Source organism: Pan paniscus, chromosome 11, assembly GCF_029289425.2.
Source record: "Pan paniscus chromosome 11, NHGRI_mPanPan1-v2.0_pri, whole genome shotgun sequence".
NCBI lineage: Eukaryota > Metazoa > Chordata > Mammalia > Primates > Hominidae > Pan > Pan paniscus.
Window position 1 is genome coordinate 2,488,980 of NC_073260.2, and position 27,556 is coordinate 2,516,535.

The 27,556-nt window shown below is 55.1% G+C and overlaps 1 protein-coding gene across 8 annotated transcripts in view; it reads right to left on the minus strand.

Moving 5' to 3' along the window:
* The window catches only part of TRAF2 (TNF receptor associated factor 2), a 41,297-nt gene extending 14,239 nt beyond the window's left edge, over window positions 1–27,058 (minus strand). The window contains exons 1-8 of one of the 8 annotated variants that reach the window (XM_055117443.2): window positions 23,895–26,245; window positions 23,721–23,787; window positions 22,785–22,978; window positions 13,952–14,170; window positions 13,195–13,273; window positions 12,345–12,443; window positions 4,602–4,763; window positions 2,820–2,894 (exon numbers count right to left, since the gene is read on the minus strand). In XM_055117443.2, coding sequence (XP_054973418.1) covers window positions 2,820–2,894; window positions 4,602–4,763; window positions 12,345–12,443; window positions 13,195–13,273; window positions 13,952–14,139 — 603 coding nt within the window. In that variant the 5' untranslated portion in view covers window positions 14,140–14,170; window positions 22,785–22,978; window positions 23,721–23,787; window positions 23,895–26,245. Of the gene's footprint in view, window positions 1–2,819; window positions 2,895–4,601; window positions 4,764–12,344; window positions 12,444–13,194; window positions 13,274–13,951; window positions 14,171–14,283; window positions 16,373–22,784; window positions 23,240–23,720; window positions 26,246–26,904 lie in introns of those variants that run through there. The other 7 variants (XM_063594108.1, XM_034929581.2, XM_063594107.1 and 4 more) reach the window with 7 other exon arrangements.
* Window positions 27,059–27,556: the final 498 nt, after the last annotated feature.

The following is a 27,556-nucleotide window of genomic DNA, read 5'->3' on the forward strand; positions in this document are numbered from 1 at the left end:
GAGTGCAGTGGTGGGATCTCAGCTCACTGCAACCTCCACCTCCTGGGTTCAAGCAATTTTCGCACCTCAGCCTCTCAAGGAGCTGGGACTACATGTGTGCACCACCATGCCCAGCTAATTTTTGTATTTTCAGTAGAGACGGAGTTTCACCACGTTGGCCAGGCTGGTCTCGAACTGGCCTCAAGTGATCCTCCCGCCTCAGCCTCCTAAAATGCTGGTATTACAGGAGTGAGCCACCATGCTCAGCAGGTATTTTTAATTTTAAACCTACTCTATATATAACATAAAACAAATACGTTACCAGTGTTAGGAACCAAGATTTGCAACACTAAAAAAAGATAAGAGAGGCCAGGCACAGTGGCTCACGCCTGTAATCCCAGTACTTTGGGAGGCCAAGATGGGTGGACCACCAGGTCAGGAGTTCAAGACCAGCCTGGCCAAGATGGTGAAACCCTGTCTCTACTAAAAATACAAAAATTAGCTAGGTGGAGTGGCAGGTGCCAGTAATCCCAGATACTCAGGAGGCTGAGGCAGAGAACTGCTTGAACCCAGGAGGCAGAAGTTGCAATGAGCCGAGATTGCGCCACTGCACTTCCATCCTGACGACAGAGTCTCACTCTGTCTCAAAAAAAAAAAAAAAAAAAAAAAAAAAAAGGGCCAGACGCAGTGGCTCATGCCTGTAATCCCAGCACTTTGGGAGCCGAGGTGGGCAGATCACGAGGTCAGGAGATCGACACCATCCTGGTCAACACGGTCAAACCCCATCTGTACTAAAAATACAAAAACAAAATTAGCCGGGCATGGTGGCAGGCGCCTGTAGTCCCAGCTACTCGGGAGGCTGAGGCAGGAGAATGGCGTGAACCCAGGAGGCGGAGCTTGCAGTGAACCGAGATCTCGCCACTGCCCTCCAGCCTGGGTGACAGAGCGAGACTCCATCTCAAAAAAAAAAAAAAAAAAAAAGAGATAAGAGAAAATCCCAAGCACGCCACACACATTAGAAACACCTGAGAGCACTCTCAGCATTCTCCTCTGGAATGGGCCAGGGGGCACAGACAGCCCCAGGACACCCTGCACATACATGCAGCCCCTATATGTCGGCCTGCATTGAAGGGCCAGAGTTCCATGCCTAGACAGGACTGCCCTGAGGAAGCAGGCGGGGCCCAAGAGATTCATTCTGAGAGAGCCTGAAAGGCCCCTCAGTCTGAAGATGAGGCCCTGTGAACATCAAAATAAAGATGCAATGGGCTGGGGCAGTGGCTCACGCCTGTAATCCCAGCACTTTGGGAGGCTGAGGCAGGTGGATCACCTAAAGTTGGGAGTTCAAGAACCAGACTGACCAACATGGAGAAACCCCATCTCTACTGAAAATACAAAATTAGCTGGGTGTGGTGGTGCATACCTGCAATCCCAGCTACTCGGGAAGCTGAGGCAGGAGAATCACCTGAACCCAGGAGGCAGAGGTTGCAGTGAGCCGAGATCACACCATTGCACTCCTGGGCAACAAGAGCGAAACTCTGTCTCAAAAAAAAAAAAAAAAAAAAAAAAAAAAAAGACGGGAAGGATGAAAATGCACCATGCACAGAGAAAGCCCCGTGTTCACAGTGATGGGTGGGGACAAAACCCACCAGACACCACCGCGCTGCGTGGGCGCCTGTCTTCGTCTTTCACTCTGGAAACAGTCTCAAGGAAAGAATCACCTCCTAACTCCTCTGTACAACCCCCTCAGGACAGACAAGGGCTGACGCAGACTGGGGCACACGCAGAGGGCACCTCTCGGGGGCACCTCCAGGCCCCACCAGCAGGGGACACAGCCTCACAGACACGGGCCCCAGGCAGGCGTCCTGGCCTCTGAAGGGGGCATGGCAGCAGCCATAGCCTCTAAGGCGCTCCAGTCTCCAGGTGAAGGGAAAGGATGCTTTCAGACAGCACTCGGCCAAGCTCACAGTGCGGGACATTTAACAGACAAGTGGAAAGAGGTGAGGAGACAGCCCTGTCCCGTCCCCCAGCCCTACCCATTTCAGGACTTGGGCTGTGACCTATATTTAAACAGAAGCAAACCAGAAAGACAGGCACACATCTGTCAGGCTGAGCCCGCGAGCGGGCCTGGCCAGCCTGACCCCTCCTGTAGCTGCCCAGATGGGGACTGCCACCTGTGAGGCCTCCACATCGGACCTCTGACACACAGAGCAGGTGCCCCTTCCAGAGCTTCAGCCTCTCTGGATGAGCTACTCTCACCTCCAACAAGGGAGGCAGTTTGAGAAAATGTTTACATGCGTATTATTTCCCAGCTTCCTCTCCTAAAGGTGTCATCTGCAGCAGTTAACTCTCAACTGGGAGAGAAGCCATTTTCCTGAAAGAAGTAAGGACACCAGGGACAAAGTTCTGCCAGGCGAGCCACCCACGTTTCACGGCTGTGGCAGCAGACCAGACTAGGGCGCCCAATCTCCACCCCAACCGCTTGCTGCAAACATTCAGCTTCAAAGTCAGTAACAACATTTCTCGTCAGCAGCACATGGAGGGCGATGAGAACTTTAATGTTTCATTTTCAGGATAACTAGGAAGTGACCTGCCGAAAAGTAAGCAGCTGTGTACACTCGAGGATGAGGAAGAGGGCTCGGGACTCAGCCACCTGGCCCCCGGCCCACTCAGGAGAGCGGCCACCACCCTGAACGCATCCATGACCCAACGTTACAGGGGCTTTGCACTGCTGTTCCTTTGGGCACAAGGGTCATAACCTGCCCCACCCCCACCCACGGGACCCTCACGTCCAACACATGGGCCCCGCCCCGCGGTCCTCCAAGGAGGTGAAGGACACTCACCTTCTCCCGGGGGATCTTCTTCTTGCCGCAGCCGTCACAAGTTAAGGGGAACTTGGGGCAGACCTCGTGGTGCGCCTTCAAAAGAAGGGATCAGGAGTGTGAGGGTGGACGCCAATGCCAGGCGCGGGTGGAGGGCGGCACACAGTGCTCAGGCTGGGCAGCGCCGAGGGGCCGCAGGAGCACGTGGTCACCCTCCAGCCTTGCAGGACAGTGCTCCTCCCGGGCAGGATCCTGCCAGCACCACCCAGGAGCCTCGGAGACCTTAACGCTTTGTTTGTTCTGCCAGCTCAGGGCAATGCGAGGGAGACCCAAGCCACCAGAGGAGATTTGGAAGCCACGTGAAACAACGGCCCCGGTGAAGATGGGGAAACGCTGCTCCCGCTAGGAGGCGAGGCCGGTGGGAGGGCCTGGCGGATGGGCAGGGCTGGCGGCGTGCGGGACGTCTCCAAGACAGACCCTGACATGCTGCTGCGGAGGGCTTGGCACCCCAGATGTGCTATGGTCAGGCCCGTCCATCTGACAGTTTACAGGGAAGTGCAGACGGGTCTCAGGGAAGTGGGGCTCCTGAAGGACAAGAGCCCAGGAAAAAAGATGCCATGGGCCCCAGAGGCAGAGAGAGACCCAGAGACATTTCCACCAAAGGCAGGAACCCTGTATGGATCGTGATTCAGATACACCAAGGCAAAGACAGACAACAGGGACGCAGACACAGGCTGCAGGCCATGTGAGCAGTCACAGCTGCATCTCAGACATGGCGCTAGCGACTAGCTCTGTGCACCGCAGAAATGCATTCTCACCAATGCTTTGGGGAAGGCGAAGTCAGACTTGAGCAACTGTCTTGAGGGCAAAGCCCAGGCCTGGCGAGGACGGACGCACACCCAACACCGCACTCTCTACCTGATGCATTTAGACTTTTCTAAGACAAAAATGCTTTTTTGTCCTAAAAACAAACTTTTTTTTTTTTAATTTTTTTTCTTTTTTGAGACAGAGTCTTGCTCTGTTGCCCAGGCTAGTGTGCAGTGGTGCAGTCTTGGCTCGCTGCAACCTCTGCCTCCTGGGTTCAAGCAATTCTCCTGCCTCAGCCTCCCGAGTAGCTGGAATTACAGGCACTCACCACCGTGCCTGGCTTTTTTTTTTTTTTTCCGAGACGGAATCTCGCTCTGTCGCCCAGGCTGGAGTGCAGTGGCGCAATCTCGGCTCACTGCAAGCTCTGCCTCCTGGGTTCACGCCATTCTCCCGCCTTAGCCTCCTGAGTAGCTGGGACTGCAGGCGCCCGCCACCATGCCCAGCTAATTTTGTTTTTGTATTTTTAGTAGAGACAGGGTTTCGCCATGTTAGCCAGGATGGTCTCGAGCTCCTGACCTCATGATCTGCCCGCCTCGGCCTCCCAAAGTGCTGGGATTACAGGCGTGAACCGCCGCACCTGGCCACTCCTGGCTAACTTTTTGCATTTTTAGTAGAGACGGGGTTTCACCATGTTGGCCAGGCTGGTCTTCAACTCCGGACCTCGTGATCCACCCGCCTCAGCCTCCCAAAGCACTGGGATTACAGGCATGAGCCACCATGCCCAGCTTACAAAAATGCTTTTGAAAGGCCTCAGCATTAACTTCACACCCATTCCCAGTTCTGCCAAGAAACATCCACCCACGTGTCTCCAGGGAAAGGGCCGAGGGGGTGGAACGAGTGCAAAGGGGCCAACGCAGCCCCAGTGGCCAGCACGCAGCTCCCCAGCTCAGCCCCGCATGGCTGCAGCCACGCAGGCTGCTGCTCCACCCCACGCACCTTCACGTCTGCTCCGCAGCAGGGCGCCCGGCAATGCCGGCAGCTCAGGCTTCTCTCCGGGCACTCGTGCTCCAGGTGGCGCTCCTTTTCACCAAGGCGGACCAGGCCTTTGCACGCGGGACATTCGGTCAGCATGAGCGGGCAGCGGCCCTCGTGGCAGCTCTAGCAACAAAAGGAGGAAGCGTCAGTAGAACTCGCGTGGGACATTCGGGCAGCCACAGCTTCACCCGGGGACACAAGGCGATGTAGCGCTGGCTTGGTGTCCACATGCTGGTCCTGGGGGCCGCCCTCTGCAGATAGCTCTCAGGGCTCCCACAGGTGGGAGGGCAGGAGGAGATCAGATCAGTGTGTCCTCGTCTCCACTCTCTTCACCGCACACTGAGCTGAGGGGATGCTCTGCCACGGGGGTCTCTGTGTGGATGCCTTGCCACCACCAGGCTCCCCGATCTGCCCCCTGAAACAGCCAAGTGCACAGTCCCTGCTCTGCGCCAGCGGGTCCCTGCCACACACACCAGCTCCTAACCGAGAAAGCAGGCCCAACGCGGTCCAGGCTGAGTCTTGCCAGTCCCAGCCCCATCCTCATTGCAGGTGGGAGGTGTGAAGAGGTAGGGAACACGCACGGGAGACAGCATGCGGGCAGCTGGCCTCTGCCTCCAGCACCAGGAAGCCAGCAAAGGCCTGAGGCACAAGCCCACCAGGCCAAGGTGCCAGGAGCTGGGTCTAGCTGCACAGCACACGCATCTGAAAGGGCCGAAGCTGCGAGGAAGACAGGCGAGGGCCAGTGACACACAGGAAGGTCACTCAGGCACCTACACGTTCCCACACACTGAGCCACCCAGGAGCTGGGCAGAGGCCCTGCCCTCCTGGAGCTGACAACCTGGTACAGTGACCACCAGTGCCAGAACACCAGGGAAGGCAGGCAGTGGAGGCAGGGCTGGGGAAGGTGCCACAAGATGCAGACTGCAGACTAGGGAAGCGGGAGCCGGTGCTGCAGGCTAAGCGTCAGGCGAGGCAGAGGACTGTGGACGTCCACAGATGGCCAGGGTGGCAAGGGAAAAGGACACAGAGGGAAAGGAGGCGGTGCCAGCTCCTCGCCACACCCAGGCCAGGAAGAATCAAGAATGTAGGATGCAGAACCCAGCCACCTCTCCAGCCCACTGCTGCCCCAGGCAGGGCTTCCCCGACCGTCTTGAGGGCTCTGCCCGAATGTGAGGGGTCAGGACAGCAAGGTGACGGGATGTGGCTGAACCCTTCCAGGACTGCCTGGCAGCTGCACTTCTCACAGACTCTAAGGTTGGGAAGCCGCAGCAGTCACAGGAGGAAGAACGGGGTGGCAGGCACTACAAAGGTGCTAGTGTAACGGGAGAAAGGGCCGGATTCAGGACGTGTCTGGGGAGCCACGTGGACCTGCCGGCAGACTGAACGTGCCGCTTACAGGAACACAGAGAAGTCAAGAAGGACTCTCAGGCCTCTGGCCCAAGCCACAGGAGGTCCCACCTGCCTCCATAAGGGGCTGGTGAGGTGCAGAAATAAAACTAAACAGGGCTTTTTGTTTTGTTTTGTTTTTTGAGACAGGGTCTCACTTTGTCACTGATATGGTTTGGCTGTGTCCCCACCCAAATCTCATCTTGAATTGCAACTCCCATAATCCCCATGTGTTATGGGAGGGGCCTGGTGGGAGGTCATTGAATCATGGGGTGGGTTTTTCCCGTGCTGCTCTCGTGATAGTAAGTCTCATGGGATCTGACGGTTTGATAAAGGGCAGTTCCCCTGCACATGCTCTCTTGCCTGCTGCCATGTGAGACGTGCCTTTCTCCTCCTTTGCCTTCCTCCATGATTGTGAGGCCTCCCCAGGCACATGGAACTATGAGTCCATTCAACCTCTTTTTCTTTATAAACTACCCAAGTCTCGGGTATTTCTTTATAGTAGTATGAAAATGGACTGATACAGTTACCTAGGCTGGAGTGCAGGGGTGAGAATACAGGTCACTGCAGCCTCGACATCAGCGCCCACATAGCTGGGACTATAGGCATACAGGCATGCACCACCACACCCAGCTAAATTTCTTTGTATTTTTGGCAGAACCATCTTGGTTTTTTGTTTTTGTTTTGAGATGGAATCTTGCTCTGTCGTGCAGTGGCGCGATCTCGGCTCACTGCAACCTGCAACCTCCACCTCCTGGGTTCACGCCATTCTTCTGCCTCAGCCTCCTGAGTAGCTGGGACTACGGGCGCCCGCCACCACACCCGGCTAATTTTTTTGTATTTTTAGTACAGACAGGGTTTCACCGTGTTAGCCAGAATGGTCTCAATCTCCTGACCTCGTGATTCACCTGCCTTGGCCTCCCAAAGTGCTGGGATTACAGGTGTGAGCCACTGCACCTGGCGGTAGAGCCATCTTACCCAGGCTGGTCTTGAACTCCTGAGCTCAAGCAATCTGCCCACCTAAGCCTCCCAAAGTACTGGGATTACAGGCATGAGCCCCGGTGCCTGGCCAGAGTTAAACACGTCTTTTGGGAGAAGTCTGCTATGACTGGGAACAGAGAAAGGGAATGGAAGTCAAAGGAACAGGGAGTTGAAAATCTGCTGTTTCTTCAATCATGATAAACATAAAATGTATCATCTTAACCATTTTCAAGTGCACAGTTCTGTGGTATTAAGTACATTTCACTGATGTTATGTAACCATCACCATCTACCTCCATAACGCTTTCCATTGTAGAAACCTGAAACCCTGTCCCTGTTAAACCCTAACTCCCCATTCCCCTCCTCCAGCCCCCAGCACCATCTACTGGCTCTCAATTTGACCACTCCGGGGACTCTGTCAGTGAATTCACGCAGTCTTTATCTTCTTGTGCCTAGCTTAGCTCACTGAGCACAACACTAAGTTTTGAGACAGGAGAGACTAGAGCATATTCTGTACCGATGGGCACAACCCGGAGAGAGGAGGACAACGTGCTGAGAGGAAGGTTCCTGAGAGGCCAGGGCAGCAGAGGACCTGGCTGCGGGGCCCTTCATGGGGTGGGGAGTGGGGGTCAGCAGCTCCATGGAGAGCTGGCTACAGCTCAGGAGCCCCAAGTGACTCAGGAAAGGTTAATGCTACTTCCCCCGAGAGGGGAGACCCTGCTCTGGACAGCACAGGCACTTGGGCTGGCTTCCATTCAACCTCCCCGGGGAGTGTTCCTCCCAAACCTTCACACAGGCACAGCAACTACTCCTTAGAGGCGCCCCAGGGCACATGGGCCCAGCCCTCCAAGACCTCCAGCGGCACTGGCCCAAGCTAAGCCTGCTAAAGGAACCAACTCCCTGAACCCGACAGCGCCTTGCACTCTGCTACCCACTGACGGGACGGGACCCAGCCCTTGGCCACACTAGTGTGTAACAAGCCACCATCAAGCTGAATCAAAGAGGAGCCTCAGCAACTATTATGGCTTTTATGAAGCAACTATTCTGGCTTATGAAACCTAAAAACGAAAGCACAAATAGTCAATGTTCTTAGATTTAATTAAAAGACTGTTCTTTAGGCCAGGTGCGGTGGCTAACGCCTTGTAATCCCAGCACTTTGGGAGGCCGAGGCGGGTGGATCACGAGGTGAGGAGATTGAGACCATCCTGGCTAACACAGTGAAACCCCGTTTCTACTAAAAATACAAAAAAAATTAGCCGAGAGTGGTGGTGAGTGCCTGTAGTCCTAGCTGCTCGGGAGGCTGAGGCAGAAGAATGGCGTGAACGTGGGAGGTGGAGCTTGCAGTGAGCCGGGATCGTGCCACTGCACTCCAGCCTGGGCGACAGAGTGAGACTCCATCTCAAATAAATAAAAAAATAAAAATAAAAAAGACTGTTCTTTAAAACATAGTAAAATGGCTGGGCACAGTGGGTTCCCACCTGTAATCCCAGCACTTTAGGAGACCAAGGTGGGAGGATCACTTGAGCCCAGGAGTTTGAGGCTGCAGTGAGCTATGATCCCACCACTACACGCTAGCCTAGGCAACAGAGCAAGACTATTTCTAAAAATAATAATAATAAAATGCTCATAGGTGAAATGATATGACATCTTCATTTGCTTTAAAATAAGCCAGAAAAGAAAAAAATATGTGTGGGGGGTTGAAGGGCTGAAAGTAGGCTGGCGAAGGCTGGCAGGTGCTGCGGGGCAGCATGTAGGCCTGTGGGGCAGCGGCACGCCTCTACTCTCAGCCTCACTGCTCAGATGCGCTGCATGCTCGAAATGTCAAAAATAAAATCTTTCTTGGCTGGGTGTGGTGGCTCACGCCTGTAATCCCAGCACTTTGGGAGGCCGAGGCAGGCGGATCACAAGGTCAGGAGATCGAGACCATCCTGGCTAACACGGTGAAACCCCATCTCTACCAAAAATACAAAAAAATTAGCCGGGAGTGGCGGGGGCGCCTGTAGTCCCAGCTACTCAGGAGGCTGAGGCAGGAAGAATGGTGTGAACCCGGGAGGCGGAGCTTGCAGTGAGCCGAGATCGCACCACTGCACTCCAGTCTGGGCGACAGAGTGAGACTCCATCGCAAAAAACAAAAAACAAACAAACAAAAAAAACCTTTCTCTTGGCACTCGGTACTTGAAATCTCCAGTGGGACCAGGGTTGTCCTGCAGCAGATACATCTACACCAGCACCATCTGTCTCAGTCTTCTCCCCACCCACAGCAGACACAGTTAAAAAAAAAAAAAAATCAATATTTATTCAGCCAGAATTCAAACTAAACATTTGACGCAAATACAGTCGTCATCCCTCTGAATGTCACTAGAATGTCCATGAGGCCGAGCATACTTGGCTTTTCCTGGCCTTTCCGCTGCTCGTGCAGCCAGCCTATGTCCTCTCTGGAAAGTCTCCCCGCACCCCCACATCCAGCTGCCAGAACGAGTAGCTCAGGGGCCCGCTGGGGAATTCAGTTCTGCTATTGGCACTCAGCAAGCACTCCATCAACATTTACCTAAAGTTTTAAAATTATTCGATTTGGCCAGGTGCGGTGGCTTATGCCAGGAATCTCAGCATTTTGGGAGGCCAAGGTGGATGGATCACTTGAGGTAAGGAGTTCAAGACCAGCCTGGCCAACGTGGTAAAACCCCATCTCTACTAGAAATATAAAAAATTAGCCGGGTGTGGTGGCAGGCGCCTGTAGGCTGAGGCAGAAGAATCACTTGAACCTGGGAGGTGGAGGCTGCAGTGAGCCGAGGTCATGCCACTGCACTCTAGCCTGGACAACACAGCAAGACCCTGTCTCAAAAAAATAAAAATAAATAAATAAAATCATTCAGTTCCTAGAAAGGCATCATTGCAAAGGACAAACATTCAAAAGCTAAGCAGGATCTTCCCCTTTTCCAATAAAGTTCCGACCATCAAGGAGGAAAGGCAGCCTTAGCCTCAGTACTGTGTTTACAATAAGGCCCCAACTAGCAGCACACTCCGAGCACCCGCAGAGCAGAGAGAGGTGGCTCCGAGGGGCAGAGCTGGCTCCCAACTGTATAGACGGGTTGATTTCCGTCCCCATGTGTGACATTTACAGCCAGTGAGAGGTTTTATCAACAAAATCAAAGGCCACAGCCAAGCTATTCCAGAGCAGTGCCCGCCCCTCCCACATGACCAAACCCGGCTCCTCTCAGGGACTTTCCAGAGCTCTCAAAGGTGCAGCCAGGGACTTTCCACCCTGCGTGCCTGCAGGACCGCATGGCGCCCCAGGCCAGGGGCTGGCTATAGTCCTTGGCCCTCAGCCGGAGGCCCTCATAATTGTCAATGTTGCATCCCATGAGCCTGGAGGTGGCAGAGACCCCAGACGACTCAGGGTCCAGTGCAGAGCTGGGAACTATTATCCCACCTGTCCCCCAGACACTCCTCAGTCCTCTCAAAGGGTGGCACGGCGCATAGCACCCCTACTCCCTGCAGCCAGCTGGTACCCCAACCCTCCCAGGGAGACCCTGACCCTGGGCCACCTCCCCAGGGAGCCATCTCCCTTGCAGACAGCACTGGGCAATGACCAAGCTGCATCTCTTTCAAGGAGTAGGGAGTGGGGGGTACGATGCTATGCGCCACAGCCGTTTGTGCAGCAGAGCCACACAGGAGCCTAGAAAGCTTTGCATCGCACGTCGTGGCTGAGGGCGGTCTGGCATCTCTGCCCACAGAGGTAGGAGTCTCACTCTAGGGCAGTGCCCTGGAGCTACCGCTCCGTGTCCAGGACGCAATCCCCATGCTAGGGAGGAAACCACATCTTGTTCACCCCAGACACAGCTGGGGCAGTTCTTCTGAAAAAACGAAACTTGGAGCCCAAAGTCCACAAAGCAGAGTCTGTCAAAAGATCGAGGGAGGTGTGGCCAGGCTCACAGGGCGGGGAGTGGGCGAGGAGAAGAGGGAGGCGTGGCCAGGCTCACAGGGCGGGGAGCAGGAGGGGAGAAACCCACAATAATGCAGGTCCAATTCCAACCCAGCCGGTAACACCCCAGGGTCCGGCTGAGCAGGAGATCCCAGCTCCGGCCCGGGCAGGAAGCTCCCCTAAGTGCAGAAAGCCAGGATTCTGAGCAAACAGCCCTCACAGCCTCACCAACCTGGGGCTGGATTGGATGGCATCAAGGTACTGCCTCACTTTGAGATTCCAATGTATGACTCGGTACTCACTGAACAATGACCCCTGTCTCCTCCATTCTACTTCCTGTACCCATGGATCTGATGACTCTAAGGGTGGCCCCTAAGTGGAATCACAGAGGATCTGTCCTTTGGTAACTGGCTCATGTCACTCAGCACACTGTCCTCAGAGTTCATCCCTGGGGAGTGTGTGTCCGAATCGCCTTCCTTTTTAAGGCTGAATCATATCCCACTGTGTGCACAGATCACACTTCCTGTGTTTATCCATTCATCCGCGGACACTGGGCTGCCTCTACCTTTGGGCTCTGTGGACAGTGTTACTCCAGGAATCCTGTACAAGGATCCCAGAAAGAAACCTCTTAAAGGGCATTCATTACAAGAAGGAAGACTGCATAACTTGGCGAGCTGTAGTGGCCTCGACGAGCTCTCTCGGCACCTCCTGGCCTCTACACTACAGGTGAAGTTTCCAAATGCCTAAAAGGTGACGTGAGAATCACACTGAAATCCCCAGTGCGCCAGTGCAGGAAGGCGTGCACGGCTCGCCCAGCACACGGCTCGCCCAGCACACAGGGACAAACCACGGCCAAGTGAAGTGCGGGCCACTGCCTATGTTGCTGTGACCACAGGACAAGTGTGTCCATTATTTTGCAATTTCCAGTGTCAACACAATTCAAAATAAGCAATCCTTTGTGGATACAAGCGACACAACAAAAACCCCCACCAAACTTGAAAGCTGCAGGTCCTGGTGCACAGCGATCTCCCCTTCATTCCCAGGAAATACTACTGCTCAGATAACCATGGCATTCCCAGGGCTCACACAGGCACCTCCAACCCTCACAGCCACCCCACGATGGTGGGATCCTGCACCCCCATCGACAGACAAGAAACCTGAGGCACAGAGAGGGTAAGTACCTCGCCCGAGGTCACACAGCCCAAGCTCCATGATGCAGGTCTGTGCTCTGCACTACTTGAGTTTCTAAATGGACATACTCTAAGCAGCAGCTCCGTCTCTTCCTCCACAGACATCAGACAAGGCTTCAGCCCCAGTGAGAGGAACTTGCAGGACAAGGTCATAACTGCTTGGGGAGCGTGGACGACTCCCGACTGCTGGAGCTTCTGTCACCATGCCACACACAGGCATCTTTACCTCGTATTCTTTCAGGGTCCCCTTCCAGGTGCATCCATCACTGGGACAGACGGCCGGCAGGCTCTCCACCTCCCTGCGGGCAGCATTATCTGGGAAGGCCTGGGGAGAGGAACATCCCCTCGGGTTAAACCTCCTCCCAGACTCCCTGCAGCAACCAAGGAACACAGACCACACGTCCAAACCAACCAACACTGCGTCACATCGCCTTTCCAGGCCACTCCAGGAGCAGAGGATGACTCTCTGATTCCTTTTTATTTTTGGACTCACCTTGATGCCAAAGTTTCCAAACCCTAAACTTCCAGAGTCTGCTAAGGGACAACTTCTGGCGGCCCTTTTTTCTTTTTTTTTTTTTTTTAAAGGAGGGGTCTCACTTTGTAACCCAGGTTGGAGTGCAGTGGCATGATCTTGGCTCACTGCAACCTCCACCTCCCAGCCTCAAGCAATCCTCCCACTTCAGCCTCCCAAGTGGCTGGGACTATAGGCGTGCACCACCACACCCGGCTAATTTTTTGTATTTCTGGTAGAGATGGGGTTTCACCATGTGGGCCAGGCTGGTCTCGAACTCCTGACCTCAGGTGATCCACCCACTTTGGCCCTGCAAAGTGCTGGGATTACAGGTGTGAGACACTGAGCCCGGCCCCTGATAAGTTTTTTGCTTTTTGTAGAGACAGGGTCTCACTATGTTGCCCAGGCTGGTCTCAAACCCCTGGACTCAAGCAATCCCCCTGCCTGGGCCTCCCAAAGTGCTGGGATTACAGGTGTGAGCCACTGTGCCCAGCCCCATCCATGTTGTAAAGGAAATTAAGACATTTTCTGTTCAACATTTTTAGCTTCAAGACATTTTACTTACCGAACTGCTTTCTAAAATAGAAATGCCTTCTTCATATATGCCCTCGTGAACACAGGCAGCACAGTTCTGAGGCCCAGAGCTAGTGGGGAAAAAAGGCAAAAAAAAAAAAAAAAACCCACTGTGAAACCTAATGCAAAAAATAAACGAACACCATTGCTTCAGTTCAAAAACCTACCTCCACACCACAGTTTAAACTTTCTCATCTTTAGTGAAACCAACAGCAGGCAAATGTTAACAGGACATGTTTTAAACCCCAGTATTCACAGTACACTGTTTTTATCACTCCCTGTTTGTGAGGAAGGCGCACCTGAACCGCCAAGGACACCTGCTGCAGTAACTCAGGTATTGCCGGCTCTCCCGACAGGCTGAGCTGCTGCCGATGTGCAGAGGCCACACCTCTCAGACCACTCGCTGCAAGGAAGGCGGCTGTCTTAGCTGCCTAGAGCAGCCAAAAAGTGAGCAGTAGGCAGCACTTTAAACTTTCCAGTACTCACATTAAAAATAATAAAAAGATGAAATTAACTGTAATGATGTACTATATTTAACCCCATGTATCCAAAATCGTATTTCAAATTGCTATTTTAAAATTATTAATTTTACATTCTTTGTGGTAAACCTCCGAAATCCAGGGAGTATCGATAACTGGAACACATCTAAGCTGGACCCGGTTCTGCTGGGAGCTACCAGGCTGGGCAGCGTGGCTCTAAAACCAGCCTAGCCTGCCTGCCCCTCCTCCCAGCCTGCAGGCCCCATGCACCTGAGGATGCTGGCCAGGCAGAAGGAGCAGTACCGGTGGCCACACTGCGCCTGGAAGGGCCTGCGGAGGACGTTTCTGCAGGCGGAGCACAGGTACTTGGCTTCCAGCTTGGTCCCCAGGAGGGTCTTGGAGAAGCCGGGCTGTAGCAACTCCAGGGAGCCAGGGGGGGTCACGCTAGCTGCAGCCATGAGAGCTGTGACCCCCGTGAACAACAAAGCCCTAAGGAAGAACACACAGCATGTTACACCTCAATTCCAGAACAGTCCTCGAGAGAAAACCAAACCAATGGTGATCAGTAGCAGGCGATGGTGAGGGGCCGGGTCCCCACTGACCTGCGGTCAAGACTCAGAGAAGCAGAATCGCAGAGCTTCAGGGAGCCTTGGAGACCCTCTAGTCCCATCTCCCGCCGCTAGTATGGAAACTCAGGCTCAGTGAGGCTGGGGACCACACAGCTGGCGTCCACACAACCAACCCACAGCTCCAAAGAGGCACAGACGCACGGGCTTCCTGCCACGCACACCCCGCTCCCCAGCTAGGGGAACAGGCTGCCTTCCTGTTAACGCTAATGGTCAGAGGTTCTCAAGGCTCTAGGCCCTTTGGTCTCCCCCATGGTTCCTGCAATAAGCATGTTTTAGTGTGGTGGATGCTTTCTGAAATATATCTTACCAAACCCACTGGGCAGGAGACGTCTGCCTGCTGGCACTCAGGCTCTGAAGGCACTCAGGAGAGAGCCATGCCGCCAGACCAGCCCCTAGAGCAGGAATGTGGCACACCTGGGGCTCGCTAGTGCACTCCCTTTAGCTACCACGGGTTCCCCTCCAGCCCCTAGAGCGGGAATGTGGCACACCTGGGGCTGGCTAGTGCACTCCCTTTAGCTACCACGGGTTCCCCTCCAGCCCCTAGAGCGGGAATGTGGCACACCTGGGGCTGGCTAGTGCACTCCCTTTAGCTACCACGGGTTCCCCTCCAGCCCCTAGAGCGGGAATGTAGCACACCTGGGGCTGGCTAGTGCATTCCCTTTAGCTACCACGGGTTCCCCTCCAGCCCCTAAAGCAGGAATGTGGCGCACCTGGGGCTGTCTAGTGCACTCCCTTTAGCTACCACGGGTTCCCCTCCAGCCCCGAGAGCGGGAATATAGCACACCTGGGGCTGTCTAGTGCATTCCCTTTAGCTACCACGGGTTCCCCTCCAGCCCCGAGAGCGGGAATGTAGCACACCTGGGGCTGTCTAGTGCACTCCCTTTAGCTACCACGGGTTCCCCTCCAGCCCCGAGAGTGGGAATGTAGCACACCTGGGGCTGTCTAGTGCACTCCCTTTAGCTACCACGGGTTCCCCTCCAGCCCCTAAAGCAGGAATGTGGCGCACCTCGGGCTGTCTAGTGCACTCCCTTTAGCTACCACGGGTTCCCCTCCAGCCCCGAGAGCGGGAATGTAGCACACCTGGGGCTGTGTAGTGCACTCCCTTTAGCTACCACGGGTTCCCCTCCAGCCCCTAAAGCAGGAATGTAGCACACCTGGGGCTGTCTAGTGCACTCCCTTTAGCTACCACGGGTTCCCCTCCAGCCCCTAAAGCAGGAATGTGGCGCACCTCGGGCTGTCTAGTGCACTCCCTTTAGCTACCACGGGTTCCCCTCCAGCCCCTAAAGCAGGAATGTAGCACACCTGGGGCTGTCTAGTGCACTCCCTTTAGCTACCACGGGTTCCCCTCACTTCAGACGATACACATGGCCTTCAGAGCCCTCCATGTGCCAGCCCTGCCCTGGCACCTTGCTTCCACTAGAACTCAGTAAGCCCCACCAAGGCAGCCACAGACGGCCTCAGCGCCCTGCACCATGCCCTCTCTTTCTGCCTAAGCACCAAGGCCACCAGTGATGGCCTCAGCCACTCAGTGCCATGCCCACTCTTCCTGCTTCTCTAAGCACCAAGGCCACCAGTGATGGCCTCAGCCACTCAGTGCCATGCCCACTCTTCCTGCTTCTCTAAGCACCAAGGCCACCAGTGATGGCCTCAGCCACTCAGTGCCATGCCCACTCTTCCTGCTTCTCTGAGCATCGTCCAGCCAATCCCTGCACCTCACCCTTCCTTTTGGATTAACCGCAGCTCTTCCTCCCTCAGCGTCCCGGGCAGAGACTCCACTGGGCTCTGCTCTCCTTACAGAGCATCCCCAGGTGGGTTTTTCTCTCCCCTTCCGAACATGGAGCCCCTGTTGTGCGGGATCCTCAGGAAGGGGCCTGATCAGGGTTGGGCTCATGTTGAGGACAGAGGAAGGGAACAATGAGGATGCCTAGACCCATTCACTGGGCAGAGTGAGCAGACAAGGAGAGCGAGCAGTCACCCGGCACACCAAGCATTTCCTCGAGGTCTGTCTCCCTCTCAACGAACTACAACTCTCACGCCTGTAATCTCAGCACTTTGGGAGGCCTGGCTAACACGGTGAAACCCCGTCTCTATTAAAAAGACAAAAAATTAGCCAGGCGTGGTGGCAGGCGCCTGTAGTCCCAGCTACTCAGGAGGCTGAGGTTGCAGTGAGCCAAGATCGCGCCACTGCGCTCCAGCCTGGGTGACAGAGCGAGACTCCGCTCAAAAAAAAAAGCAGGGGGAGACAGGCACTCGGTTCCCCCCAACCCTGTAAGCGGTTTGGGTAAAGCTTGAGTCCAAAGACTTCAAAGCTTCTAGCTGAAGTGAAGATTGTTCACACGTGCTGGCCCTATCAAGCACAAGGAACTTCCACGGCACAGACGCCCAAGAGAACAGACTCGAAACACAACCGGACAGCAACCATGGAGCTCCCCAAGTAGCAACAGGAAGCTGCGGATGAGAAAGGCAGACCCATGCGTCTCCACAGCCTCACACCCGGAACCAGGGCCGGTCATGAGGACCCGAAACCCACTGCTCCTTCGCAACAGCCTCCAGTGCCTTCTTGCGCTCCCCGTGGGGGGCACGTGTAACCTGATGCTCGCCTGCCATGCTCCCCCTTCCAAAAGCAGCCCCAGGGACAGGGCTAGCTCTAAGTATGCTCTGTCCCCAGTCCCGGCCCCTGAGAGCCCAGCGAGAGGAGGCAGGAATTGGGGTCATCTCTCTGGCAGGGAAGCAGTCTTGATTCAGGGAACTGGGGACAGCTAGAGAGGGACTTCCAGTGGGGGTGGGGGGGCTCACTCCTAGAAGGTGGACTCCAGGCAGAGCAACCTGGGAAAGAGGTGGAGGAAGGACAGGGGCATGGTGTCGGCTGAGATCCCCAGGAGGCAGCCCAGGGAGGCAGGGACTGACAGGCAGGCCCTGGCCTAAGGGTGGAGGGCGGCCTCCAGAGTCCCCTCCCAAGAGGGCAACCTGGGGGTGGCAATTTATTTACTTAAGGAATGATGACTTCTCAGAACCATTCCTTTTTTTTTTTTTTTTTCCTTAAACAGAGTCTTACGCTCTGTCACCTAGGCTGGAGTGCAGTGGAGCAATCTGTCACTGCAACCTCCACCTCCTGGGTTCAAGCAATTCTCATGCCTCAGCCTCCCAAATAACTGGGACCACAGGTACACGCCACCACAGGCGGCTAATTTTTTGTATTTTTCAGATGGGGTTTCACCATGTTGGCCAGGATGGTCTTAAACTCCTGGCCTCACGTGATCCAACCTTGCCCTCCCAATGTGCTCGGATTCCAGGTAGGAGCCACCGTGCCTGGCCCATTCCAACATTTAAATGACAAATGCATTTTCCCTTTTCTGTCCAGGAAGGACAGTAGATGCTGACTGCTCTGTGCCTGGACGACAGCCCCAAGATGGGGGCCTTGCTGTCCTACTTGAGCCTGACTGATGCCTCCTGGCAGGCTGTTAGGTCAGCTCAGCCACAGGTCCTAACACTGCACACCTGCTCTGCTGTCCTTCCAAGGCCCAAGTTGCCAAAAGAGTGTCCCGGAAGCCTTAGGTCACTTGCCTCCTCAAAGCAGCATGGACCCACCCACCAGGCAGAACAGCAGCAGGAAGGCTGTGGCCCCAGGAGTGAGGAAAACGAAGCACCACTGTGTGCCCGACACGGTGGCGTGGGTCACCCGGCCCCAGAGCTGCTCACCTGAAAGGGGCTGACCTCTCCCAGCAGGCCCAGGACCGGCAAGTTTTGGATGAACCCAAAAGGCCAGAACACTGCTGAGGCCCTTCTCTCCTCCTCTCACCTCTGCCCCGGTTGCTGTGCCAGAAAGAGGTCTTCCCAGCAATCAGGACCGCTCCACCATTCACCAGGGACTCAGCCAAACCCAGGAGGCTTTCATTTTTCTTTAGAAACAGGGGTCTATGTTTCCCTAGCTGGAGAACGCTGTCTATTCACAAGTGTGATCATTGCACACTACAGGTTGGAAGTCCTGGGCTCAAGCGATCCTCCTGCCAGTTTCTCCAGTGGCTGGGACTACAGGTGAGTGCACCTCCATGCCCAGCTATCCAGGATGCTTTCTGAGCCCATTCCTTGTCCAATCACAGGCCAATTCCACTGGTTCTGCCTCCATGCTGCCAGCACTAGCCCCTTCTCTGGCCCCGACCCTGCTCTCTGCTCCTCCTTCATACCCACAATAGGGCACCCCTCACTGAGGGCTCCCTAGGAACATCCTGGGCAGTCAGAAGGAAACCCAGCCACTGGGTTTAGCCCCATCTGGCCTTGTCCCCCACCATCCTCATGATGCCCCCAATCCCCCTGCTCTCCTCTGTTCCCTTAACACCTTTGCCCTGCTTGGAAGAGCCCCGGTGCTGGTCCCTATGGATCTGCACACCTGCCCCTTGGCAACCCTGAGGTGGGCCTAAGAAGCCTGCACCCAGGACAAGGCCCAGCAGCCTTCCGAGACTTGCCTCCAACTCCCATGTAATGTCCCCAGATCTCAAAAAGTGGAAGGAAAGTTTACCTGTAAACCCCTGAAAAAGGGCCACTACCAGCCAGGTGCGGTGGCTCACGCCTGTAATCCCAGCACTTTGGGAGGCCGAAGCAGGCAGATCACGAGGTCAAGAGATCGAGACCATCCTGGCCAACATGGGGAAACCCCGTCTCTACTAAAAATACAAAAATTAGCCGGACATTGTGGTGTGTGCCTGTAATCCCAGCTACTGTGGAGGCTGAAGCAGGAGAATTGCTTGAACCCAGGAAGCAGAGGTTGCAGTGAGCTGAGATCATACCACTTCACTCCAGCCTGGGCGATGCGGCAAGACTCCATTGCAAAAAAAAAAAAAAAAAAAGGCCAGGCGCAGTGGCTCACACCTGTAATCCCAACACTTTCGGAGGCCAAGGCAGGAGAATCACGAGGTCAGGAGTTTGAGACCAGCCCGACCAACACGGTGAAACCCCATCTCTACTAAAACTACAAAAATTAGCCGGGCGTGGTGGTGCACGCCTGTAATCCCAGCTACTCAGGAGGCTGAGGCAGGAGAATCGCTTGAACCCGGGAAGGAGAGGTTGCAGTGAGCCGATATCACACCACTGCACTCCAGCCTGCGCATTGCAGTGAGACTCTATCTCGAAAAAAAAAGTAAAAAAGAAAAAGGGTCACTACCACACAGACCCCAAATAGGAGGTGCTTTTTAAGTCAGAAAAACTTAGGCCCCAAGACAACCATCCTCAGCTCTCTGCAAACATTCCCCAAAGTTTCCTTGACCTGGCTCACCAATGAAAGCACATTCCAAGTGTCTTCCCCAGACGGTGCGCCAACCCTGCAGACCCATGGGGCCGGCCCCTCTAATCCTCTACAGGAGAGACACGTGGACTGCCAAAACTGACGCCGCATACAGGACTGGGGAACGCAGAGTGCAGCGACCTCATCCCTGACCTGCGCTCACTGACCTGAACAGGGCTGACTCTTGAGAAACTGTGACGAGACTGTCAGTCACCTGTCTGCCCCCCAAAGCCAGCAGTGGTGTGCTTTCAATCCCAGCTTCTGAATCTGTAATTTAGTGAGACCTTGCATTCGTGTGGCACTTCAGAGTTCAGAAAACATGCTTATAACCTAAACTTACTCCTCCAACCACCCAACAGAAGGGACGCTGGGGCTCTGCCTGCCCAGTGCTCAAGGTCCCTCGGTGGGGAGGCCACACCTGTTTCTCCCACTTTCTCGAAGGTGGGTGCACCTGCTCCTGTGGGCAGCAGAGCTATGCGGATGTTCCGGAGCTCACAGATGCATACCAGCCGTGGCAAACTGAGGTGGGAGCCTGCTCACCAGGACTGCACCCTCAGCGCACATTTATCATGACATGTGGAGACGTGCTACATACATGTACGTCACTAAAAGGTTCACAGAACTACACTTAGTCTTCATAAGAGACATTCTGAGTGTTCTATTTTCTTTCTTTTGTTCTGGTCAGAAGCTATTACATCGATTTCATGAGCCACTAATGGTTTATTTATTTATTCATGTGAGAGTCTTGCTCTGTTGCTCAGGCGGGAGTGCAACGGTGTGATCTAAGGTGCAACCTCCGCCTCCCAGGTTCAAGCGATTCTCCTGCCTCAGCCTCCCGAGTAGCTGGGACTACAGACGCCTGTCACCATGCCTGGCTAATTCAAGTGATTCTCCTGTCTCAGCCTCCCGAGTAGCTGGGATTACAGACGCCTGTCACCACGCCTGGCTAATTTTTGTATTTTTAGTAGAGACAGGGTTTCACCATGTTGGCCAGGCTGGTCTCGAACTCCTGACCTCAGATAATCTGCCCACCTCAATCTCCCAAAGTGCTGAGATTATAGGCATGAGCCACTGTGCCTGGCTGAGCCACTAACGGTTTAAAAAGGTTTAATGGTTTTAGAACAAAGTGGCTTCTAATCCACTTTGGACAAAGAAATTTTCTATTTTTAAATATCATTGGTTTTTAAGCCACATTCTTTTTATTTATTTATTTTTTTGAGACGGAGTCTCGCTCTGTTGCCCACGCAGGAGTGCAGTGGCGCGATCCTGGCTCACTGCAACCTCCACCGCCCAGGTTCACGCCATTCTCCTGCCTCAGCCTCCCAAGTAACTGGGACTACAGGCACCGGTCACCATGCCCAGCTAATTTTTTGTATTTTTTAGTAGAGACGGGGTTTCACCGTGTTAGCCAGGATGGTCTCGATCTCCTGACCTCGTGATCTGCCCGCCTCGGTCTCCCAAAGTGCTGGGATTACAGGCGTGAGCCACCGCGCCTGGCCTTAAACCACATTCTTTAGGACACAATCCTATTTTATACTTATTATAAAATGTTAAATAGGATATAAAATGTCAAGAACCCTATGAGTGCAGTCATGCCAGTATACGAATGGGGCAAGAAAGTAAAATAAAGGATCGTTTTGCTAGGGTAGACAGATTCAGAATGGGCCGGGCACGGTGGCTCATGCCTGTAATCCCAGCACTTTGGGAGGCTGAGGCGGGTGGATCACCTGAGGTCTGGTGATCGAGACCAGCCTGACCAACATGGAGAAACCCGTTTCTACTAAAAATACAAAATTAGCCGAGTGCAGTGGCTCACGTCTGTAATTCCAGCTACTTGGGAGGCTGAGGCAGGAGAATCGCTTGAACCTGGGAGGCAGAGGTTGCGGAGAGTCAAGATCGCAGCACTGCTCTCCAGCTTGGGCAAAAAAGAGCGAAACTTCGTCTCAAAAAAAAAAAAAAAAAAAAAAAAGATTCAGGGTGAGCCTTCTTTTTTCCCAATGTCACTGAAGAGTGTCCTGGTGCATCTTTCAGACAAAGCTTGATTCTTTTCATATCGACATTCCTCCTAAATGCGCTCTTGAAGGTGGAGACAGAGGTGTGCCCTCCCTGCCCTAGGCATGCCTGTCAGACATAAAAGAACCACAAAAATGGGCCGGGCATGGTGGCTCACACCTATAATCCCAGCACTTTGGGAGGCCGAAGTAGGCAGATTGCTTGAGCTCAGGAGTTCAAGACCAGCCTGGGGAACATGATGAAACCCTGTCTCTACCAAAAACACAAAAAACTGGCTGGGCGCGGTGGCTCACACTTGTAATCCCAGCACTTTGGGAGTGCCGAGGTTGGTGGATCACCTGAGGTCAGGAGTTCAAGACCAGGCTGGCCAACATGGTGAGACCCCGTCTCCACTAAAAATACAAAAAATTAGCCAGGCATGGTGGTGCAAGCCTGTAAGCCCAGCTACTCCAGAGGCTGAGGCAGAAGAATCGCTCGAACCTGAGAGGCGGAGGTTGCAGTGAGCTGAGATCGTGCCACTGCACTCCAGCCTGAGCAAGAGCGACCATCTGTCTCAAAAACAAAACACACACAAAAAAACAAATCTAAAAATACAAAAAATGGCCAAGTGTGATGGCATGCATCTGTGGCCCCAGCTACTCAGGAGGCCGAGGTGGGAGGATCATGCATCTGTGGTCCCAGCTACTCAGGAGGCCGAGGTGGGAGGATCATGCATCTGTGGTCCCAGCCACTCAGGAGGCTGAGGTGGGAGGATCACCCAAGCCTGGGAGGAGGCTGCAGTGAGCCGAGGTTCACAACAAAGTGCACGTCCTCCACCACCGGCAGACGCTTCTCACAGATACGGCCTCACGTGGCCATCGTGACGTCCTGACACGGCTGGAAGGTCGGGGATCATTATTCCTGTTTCCAAATGAAAACACAACCCCAGACAGCCAGGACACGGCAGGCAGCCCGGTCAGGGGACCCTGAGGTCCCACTGATGCCCACACTACACTCTGGGGTTCTTTGTGCTTAGAGATTCCTTAAACATTTTATTTGAATCTCATTCATAAATACATTTTAAGAACTAATGAAAACCACCACGAAGGCTCAAAAGTGCTACACCAAGATTTTAGCACACTTCTGACAGTGCCCCAATTTGCGCACATGTTGGAATCCGACTTCCACTGTGCCTAGCACTTACCAGAACCTCCTCCGGCTTAGACTAGGGAGCTCTCAGTGGCCTACACAGGAGGCAGGAGGAACTGAACTGAACAGCATGGTCACCTGAACCAGACACACAGACTGAGACCTGGTGCGTGGCCGGACGGCATGGGCTGCTCTTGCTTTCTGTACGTATCATAAGAGACGTGAGGGGTCAGCTAGGAGCGATTCAACCTGGAAACGAACAATGTGCTGCTGGTTTTTTCAGGCTTCCAGATCAGTTTTACTCTAAAACTCCCAATTCTATCAGCTAAGTCAGCTAAAAACAAAAGTGCCACCCCCGTGGTGACCGGCTGAACGAGCGTGCGGGGGGGACTCACATACGCGGTGACCGGCTGAACGAGCGTGCGGTGGGGACTCTCACACACGCGGTGACCGGCTGAACGAGCGTGCGGGGGGGACTCACACACGCGGTGACCGGCTGAACGAGCGTGCGGGGGGGACTCTCACACACGCGGTGACCGGCTGAACGAGCGTGCGGTGGGGACTCTCACACACGCGGTGACCGGCTGAACGAGCGTGCGGTGGGGACTCTCACACACGCGGTGACCGGCTGAACGAGCGTGCAGTGGGGACTCTCTCACACGCGGTGACCGGCTGAACGAGCGTGCGGGGGGGACTCACACACGCGGTGACCGGCTGAACGAGCGTGCGGGGGGGACTCTCACACGCGGTGACCGGCTGAAGGAGCGTGCGGTGGGGACTCTCACACGCGGTGACCGGCTGAATGAGCGTGCGGGGGGGATTCTCACACATGCGGTGACCGACTGAATGAGCATGCGGGGATGACTGTCACAAATGTAGTGACCGACTGAACGAGCATGCGGGGGCGACTCTCACACAAGCGGTGACTGACTGAATAAGTGTAGGGGGAACTCTCACACATGCGGTGACCAACTGACACAGTGGCTTGCACCTGTAATCCCAGCTACTTGGGAGGCTGAGGTTGGAGGATCACTTCAGGCCAGGAGTTCGAGACCAGCCTGGGAAACATAACAAGACCTCAGGTATAAAAATAAAATAACAAAAAAGTTAAAATGGCAAAGAAATGTCAAAAACAGGTTTTAAGGCCAGGCAAGGTGGCTCATACCTGTAATCCCAGCACTTTGGGAGTGCCAAGGCAGGTGGATCACCTGAGGTCAGGAGTTCGAGACCAGCCTCACCAAAGTGGAGAAACCCTGTCTCTATTAAAAACACAAAAATTAGCCGGGCATTATGGTGGGTGCCTGTAATCCCACCTACTCTGGAGGATGAGGCAGGAGAATCACTTGAACCTGGGAGGCAGAGGTTGCAGCGAGCCGAGATCGCACCATTGCACTCCAGCCTGGGCAACAAGAGCGAAACTCTGTCTCAAAAAAAGAAAAAAAAAAAGGCCAGGCGCGGTGGCTCACACCGGGGGACAGAGCGAGACTCCGTCTCAAAAAAAAAAAAAAACAAAAAAAACCACACAAACAAAAAAAGAAAAACAAACAAACAAGTTTTAACGTAAAAAAGCCCCTCAGTGGTGGCTCACACCTGTAATCCTAGCACTCTGGGAGGCCGAGGTGGGCGGATCACGAGATCAGGAGATCGAGACCATCCTGGCTAACACGGTGAAACCCCGTCTCCATTAAAAATACAAAAAATTAGCTGGGTGTGGTGGCGGGTGCCTGTAGTCCAGCTACTCGGGAGGCTGAGGCAGAAGAATAGCGTGAACCCAGGAGGCAGAGGTTGCAGTGAGCCGAGATCGTGCCACTGCACTCCAGCCGGGTGACAGAGCGAGACTCCCCTCCACAGGAGAGTGGGGGCATCTGGCACCCTTGTTGCTGGTAGGGCTGAGCTGTGTGTTCCCTTCACAACGGGACACCCCCACAAGAAATCAGAGGCCTTCACTAAGCTGGAGTCATCAGGCAGCTGAGACCTGGCATCCTGACTCTGGTGTGTGAACATGGTTTGGTGGCATCGGTGACTCTCAAAAGGACAAGCTGTATTGTTACACAAGTCAAACACTGCCCAAACCATGACATCAAATCAGATATGGGTGCAACCTGGCCGCTGCAGGGGTCACCTAGTCGCCGCAAACGCTTGGGTTCAACCCAGGCCTCGCCCTTCTCACAAGCAGACTCCAAGATGCCCCAAATGCTGGAGATTCAAACCTCCTCAATTCATGTCTCCACCAACAGCACACAACTGCTTCATACAATACTGGACTCCACGTAAGAGTTCACTGGGTGGCACCCGATTCTTTTTGAGATGGAGTCTCGCTCTGTCACCCAGGCTGGAGTGCAGTGGCGCGATCTCGGCTCACTGCAAGCTCCGCCTCCCGGGTTCACGCCATTCTCCTGCCTCAGCCTCCGGAGTAGCTGGGACTACAGGCGTCGGTGGCACCTGATTCTAACCCACTTCTATAAAAGCTCATCTGAGTAATATTCAGGAACACTGATCTGCATGCGGCCATGAATATGAGGCCCTCCAAATACTAGAAGTTAACTTTAAAACGTAATTTCATGGCCGGGCGCGGTGGCTCATGCCTGTAATCCTAGCACTTTGGGAGGCCGAGGAGGGTGGATCACCTAAGGTCAAGAGTTTGAAACCAGCCTGGCCAACAAGATGAAACCCTATCTCTACTAAAAATACAAAAAATTAGCCGGGCGTGGTGGTGCACGCCTGTAATCCCAGCTGCTCGGGAGGCTGAGGCAGAAAAATCGCTTGAACCCAGGAGGCGGAGGCTGCAGTGAGCCGAGATCGAGCCACTGCACTCCAGCCTGGGCAACAAGACCAAAACTATCTCAAAAAATAAATAAATAAAATTATAATTTTATATGTAACCCCATCTTTTTCAGGCACAAAATAATACCAAATAGAAGCTTGATAACAACCTAAACTCTTAACAATTGTTTATACAAAAGTATCAGAAGCAAGCGTGGTAGAAGAGGAGCTCTTGAACCTTACAAGTGTCCACCCATTAATACATTCAGTTCCTCTTATTAAAAACTAGGGCTATTAACAGGGAGAGAGATTGAGTTACAGGGCAGTAATTCCGTCCCTTCAAAATCATGTGGCCACAGAGCAGGGTCCGTTCTCAGTCCTAGTTTCCCTTGACTTGACCCAGACCAGACTCCCTCCTCCTCCGAGCCCCGTCTTCACTGGCTGCCAGACACCCCACCCCCTGTCGGCCCTACACCGAGTGGGGGCTTGGTGTTCTTCTGCACTGACCCTCAGCCCTCAGGGCCTCAAAATGACAACTCCAAAATACCCAGCTCTGGCCCTGACCGTTCCCCTGACCCCAGGCTGCCCATCTGGCCGCCTCCCGAGAGGCCATGGGCGCTGTGACTCCTTCATCTTGGCCTAGGAAGCACCAGCCTTCAGCTGCTCACGCCAGATTCTTGCAGACATTCCAACTCCTCTTTTTCTCGGCTCTACCTTCCACAAACATCCCCTGCTACTGCCAGGACCAGGCCCCGGCCCCGATCCCGGCCCCGTCCACCGCAGCCCATCCCCGCACTGGCTCCTTGCTGCCCCCGACCCTCCCAGCAGCCAGAGGGACTTTTCACCCAGGCTCAGCCTGGGTCTCCCCAGCCACTGGGCAGGAAGGCAGCAGAGTCGGCTCCGCCCCCAGCCTCACTGGTCTTCCCCGACCCCTGGCTGGGGGGCGCTGGCAAACTCAGGGGTCGGAGGCGCCCCTGACCCTCCCGAGCACGCAGCCGGGTGAGGGTGCGGGGCTTCGGGAACACGAGGGGCCCACAGCTGAGCGTGGAGGGGCGACAGGGTGCGGGGGAGCGACGGACCCGGGGCAGGGCCGGGTGGGCCGCCCACGGGCCTCAGGCTGTACTGTGAGCCGCGACCCCGCGCAAAACCCCGGAGCGTGCCCTGGCGCTGCTCCGAGCACGGCCGCGCGCGTTCCCGAACTTTCCCGCGCCAGCCACGCTCGGACTTGGTTTCCGGCCCAGCAGCTCAGAGAAATCCCCTCGGGCTGGCCCCGCCCCCGCCCCGCGGCCTCTCCCGCCCCCGCTCCCGCTCCGGCCCGGAGTCTCCCTGAGAGGTGCCCGCGCCTGCGCCCGACCCCGCACCCGACCCCGCGCCCGACCCCGACCCCGCACCCGACCCCGCGCTCGCCTCACCCAACGGTCGCAGCGCGCCCGGAACTAAGGGCCCGCCCAGCTACCGCCCCCAACGCCGCCGCCGCCGCCGCTCCGCCGCGTGCGCCTGACGGACGGACATGGGAGCCAACCAGCCAGCCCTCAGGAAGCTGTAGCGAGAGCCATTGGCCAGATACGCCCCGCTCCGAGCGCGCCTGACGGACTGACGCCGGAGCCAACCAGCGAGCCCGCAGGAGCCGCAGCGGGCGCCGATTGGTCGGCGCTGAGACGGCGTGGGTACCTAAGTCGCCCTCTGCTTTTTCCTCAAAGAGCGCGCCGGGGCGTTGGTGCGGGGAGCCGGTGAGGTGCTGCGCTGTGGGGTCCGCGCTAATTGGGTCCCTTCCCCAGGTGCGGCGAGACAGCGAGGCCCTTGCTTCCCCTCCCGTGGCCCCGGGGCGGAGACCCCTGCCGCACACCCGAGAGGTGAGCCGGGAGCCCAGGCCGGGCGACAGCGGTTCCCACGAGGCGCGCGTCGCACGCGGGACGCGGGGCCCTGGCGGGGCGGCCGCACCTACCCGACACCTGCGGGTCCCTCCGCCTCCCCCGGTGCCGGGCGCAGAGCGGCGCCTCAATTTGGGTAACATTTATGAGAAACAGGACTAAAAGAATACTGCGCACTTAAGTAAGGTATTAA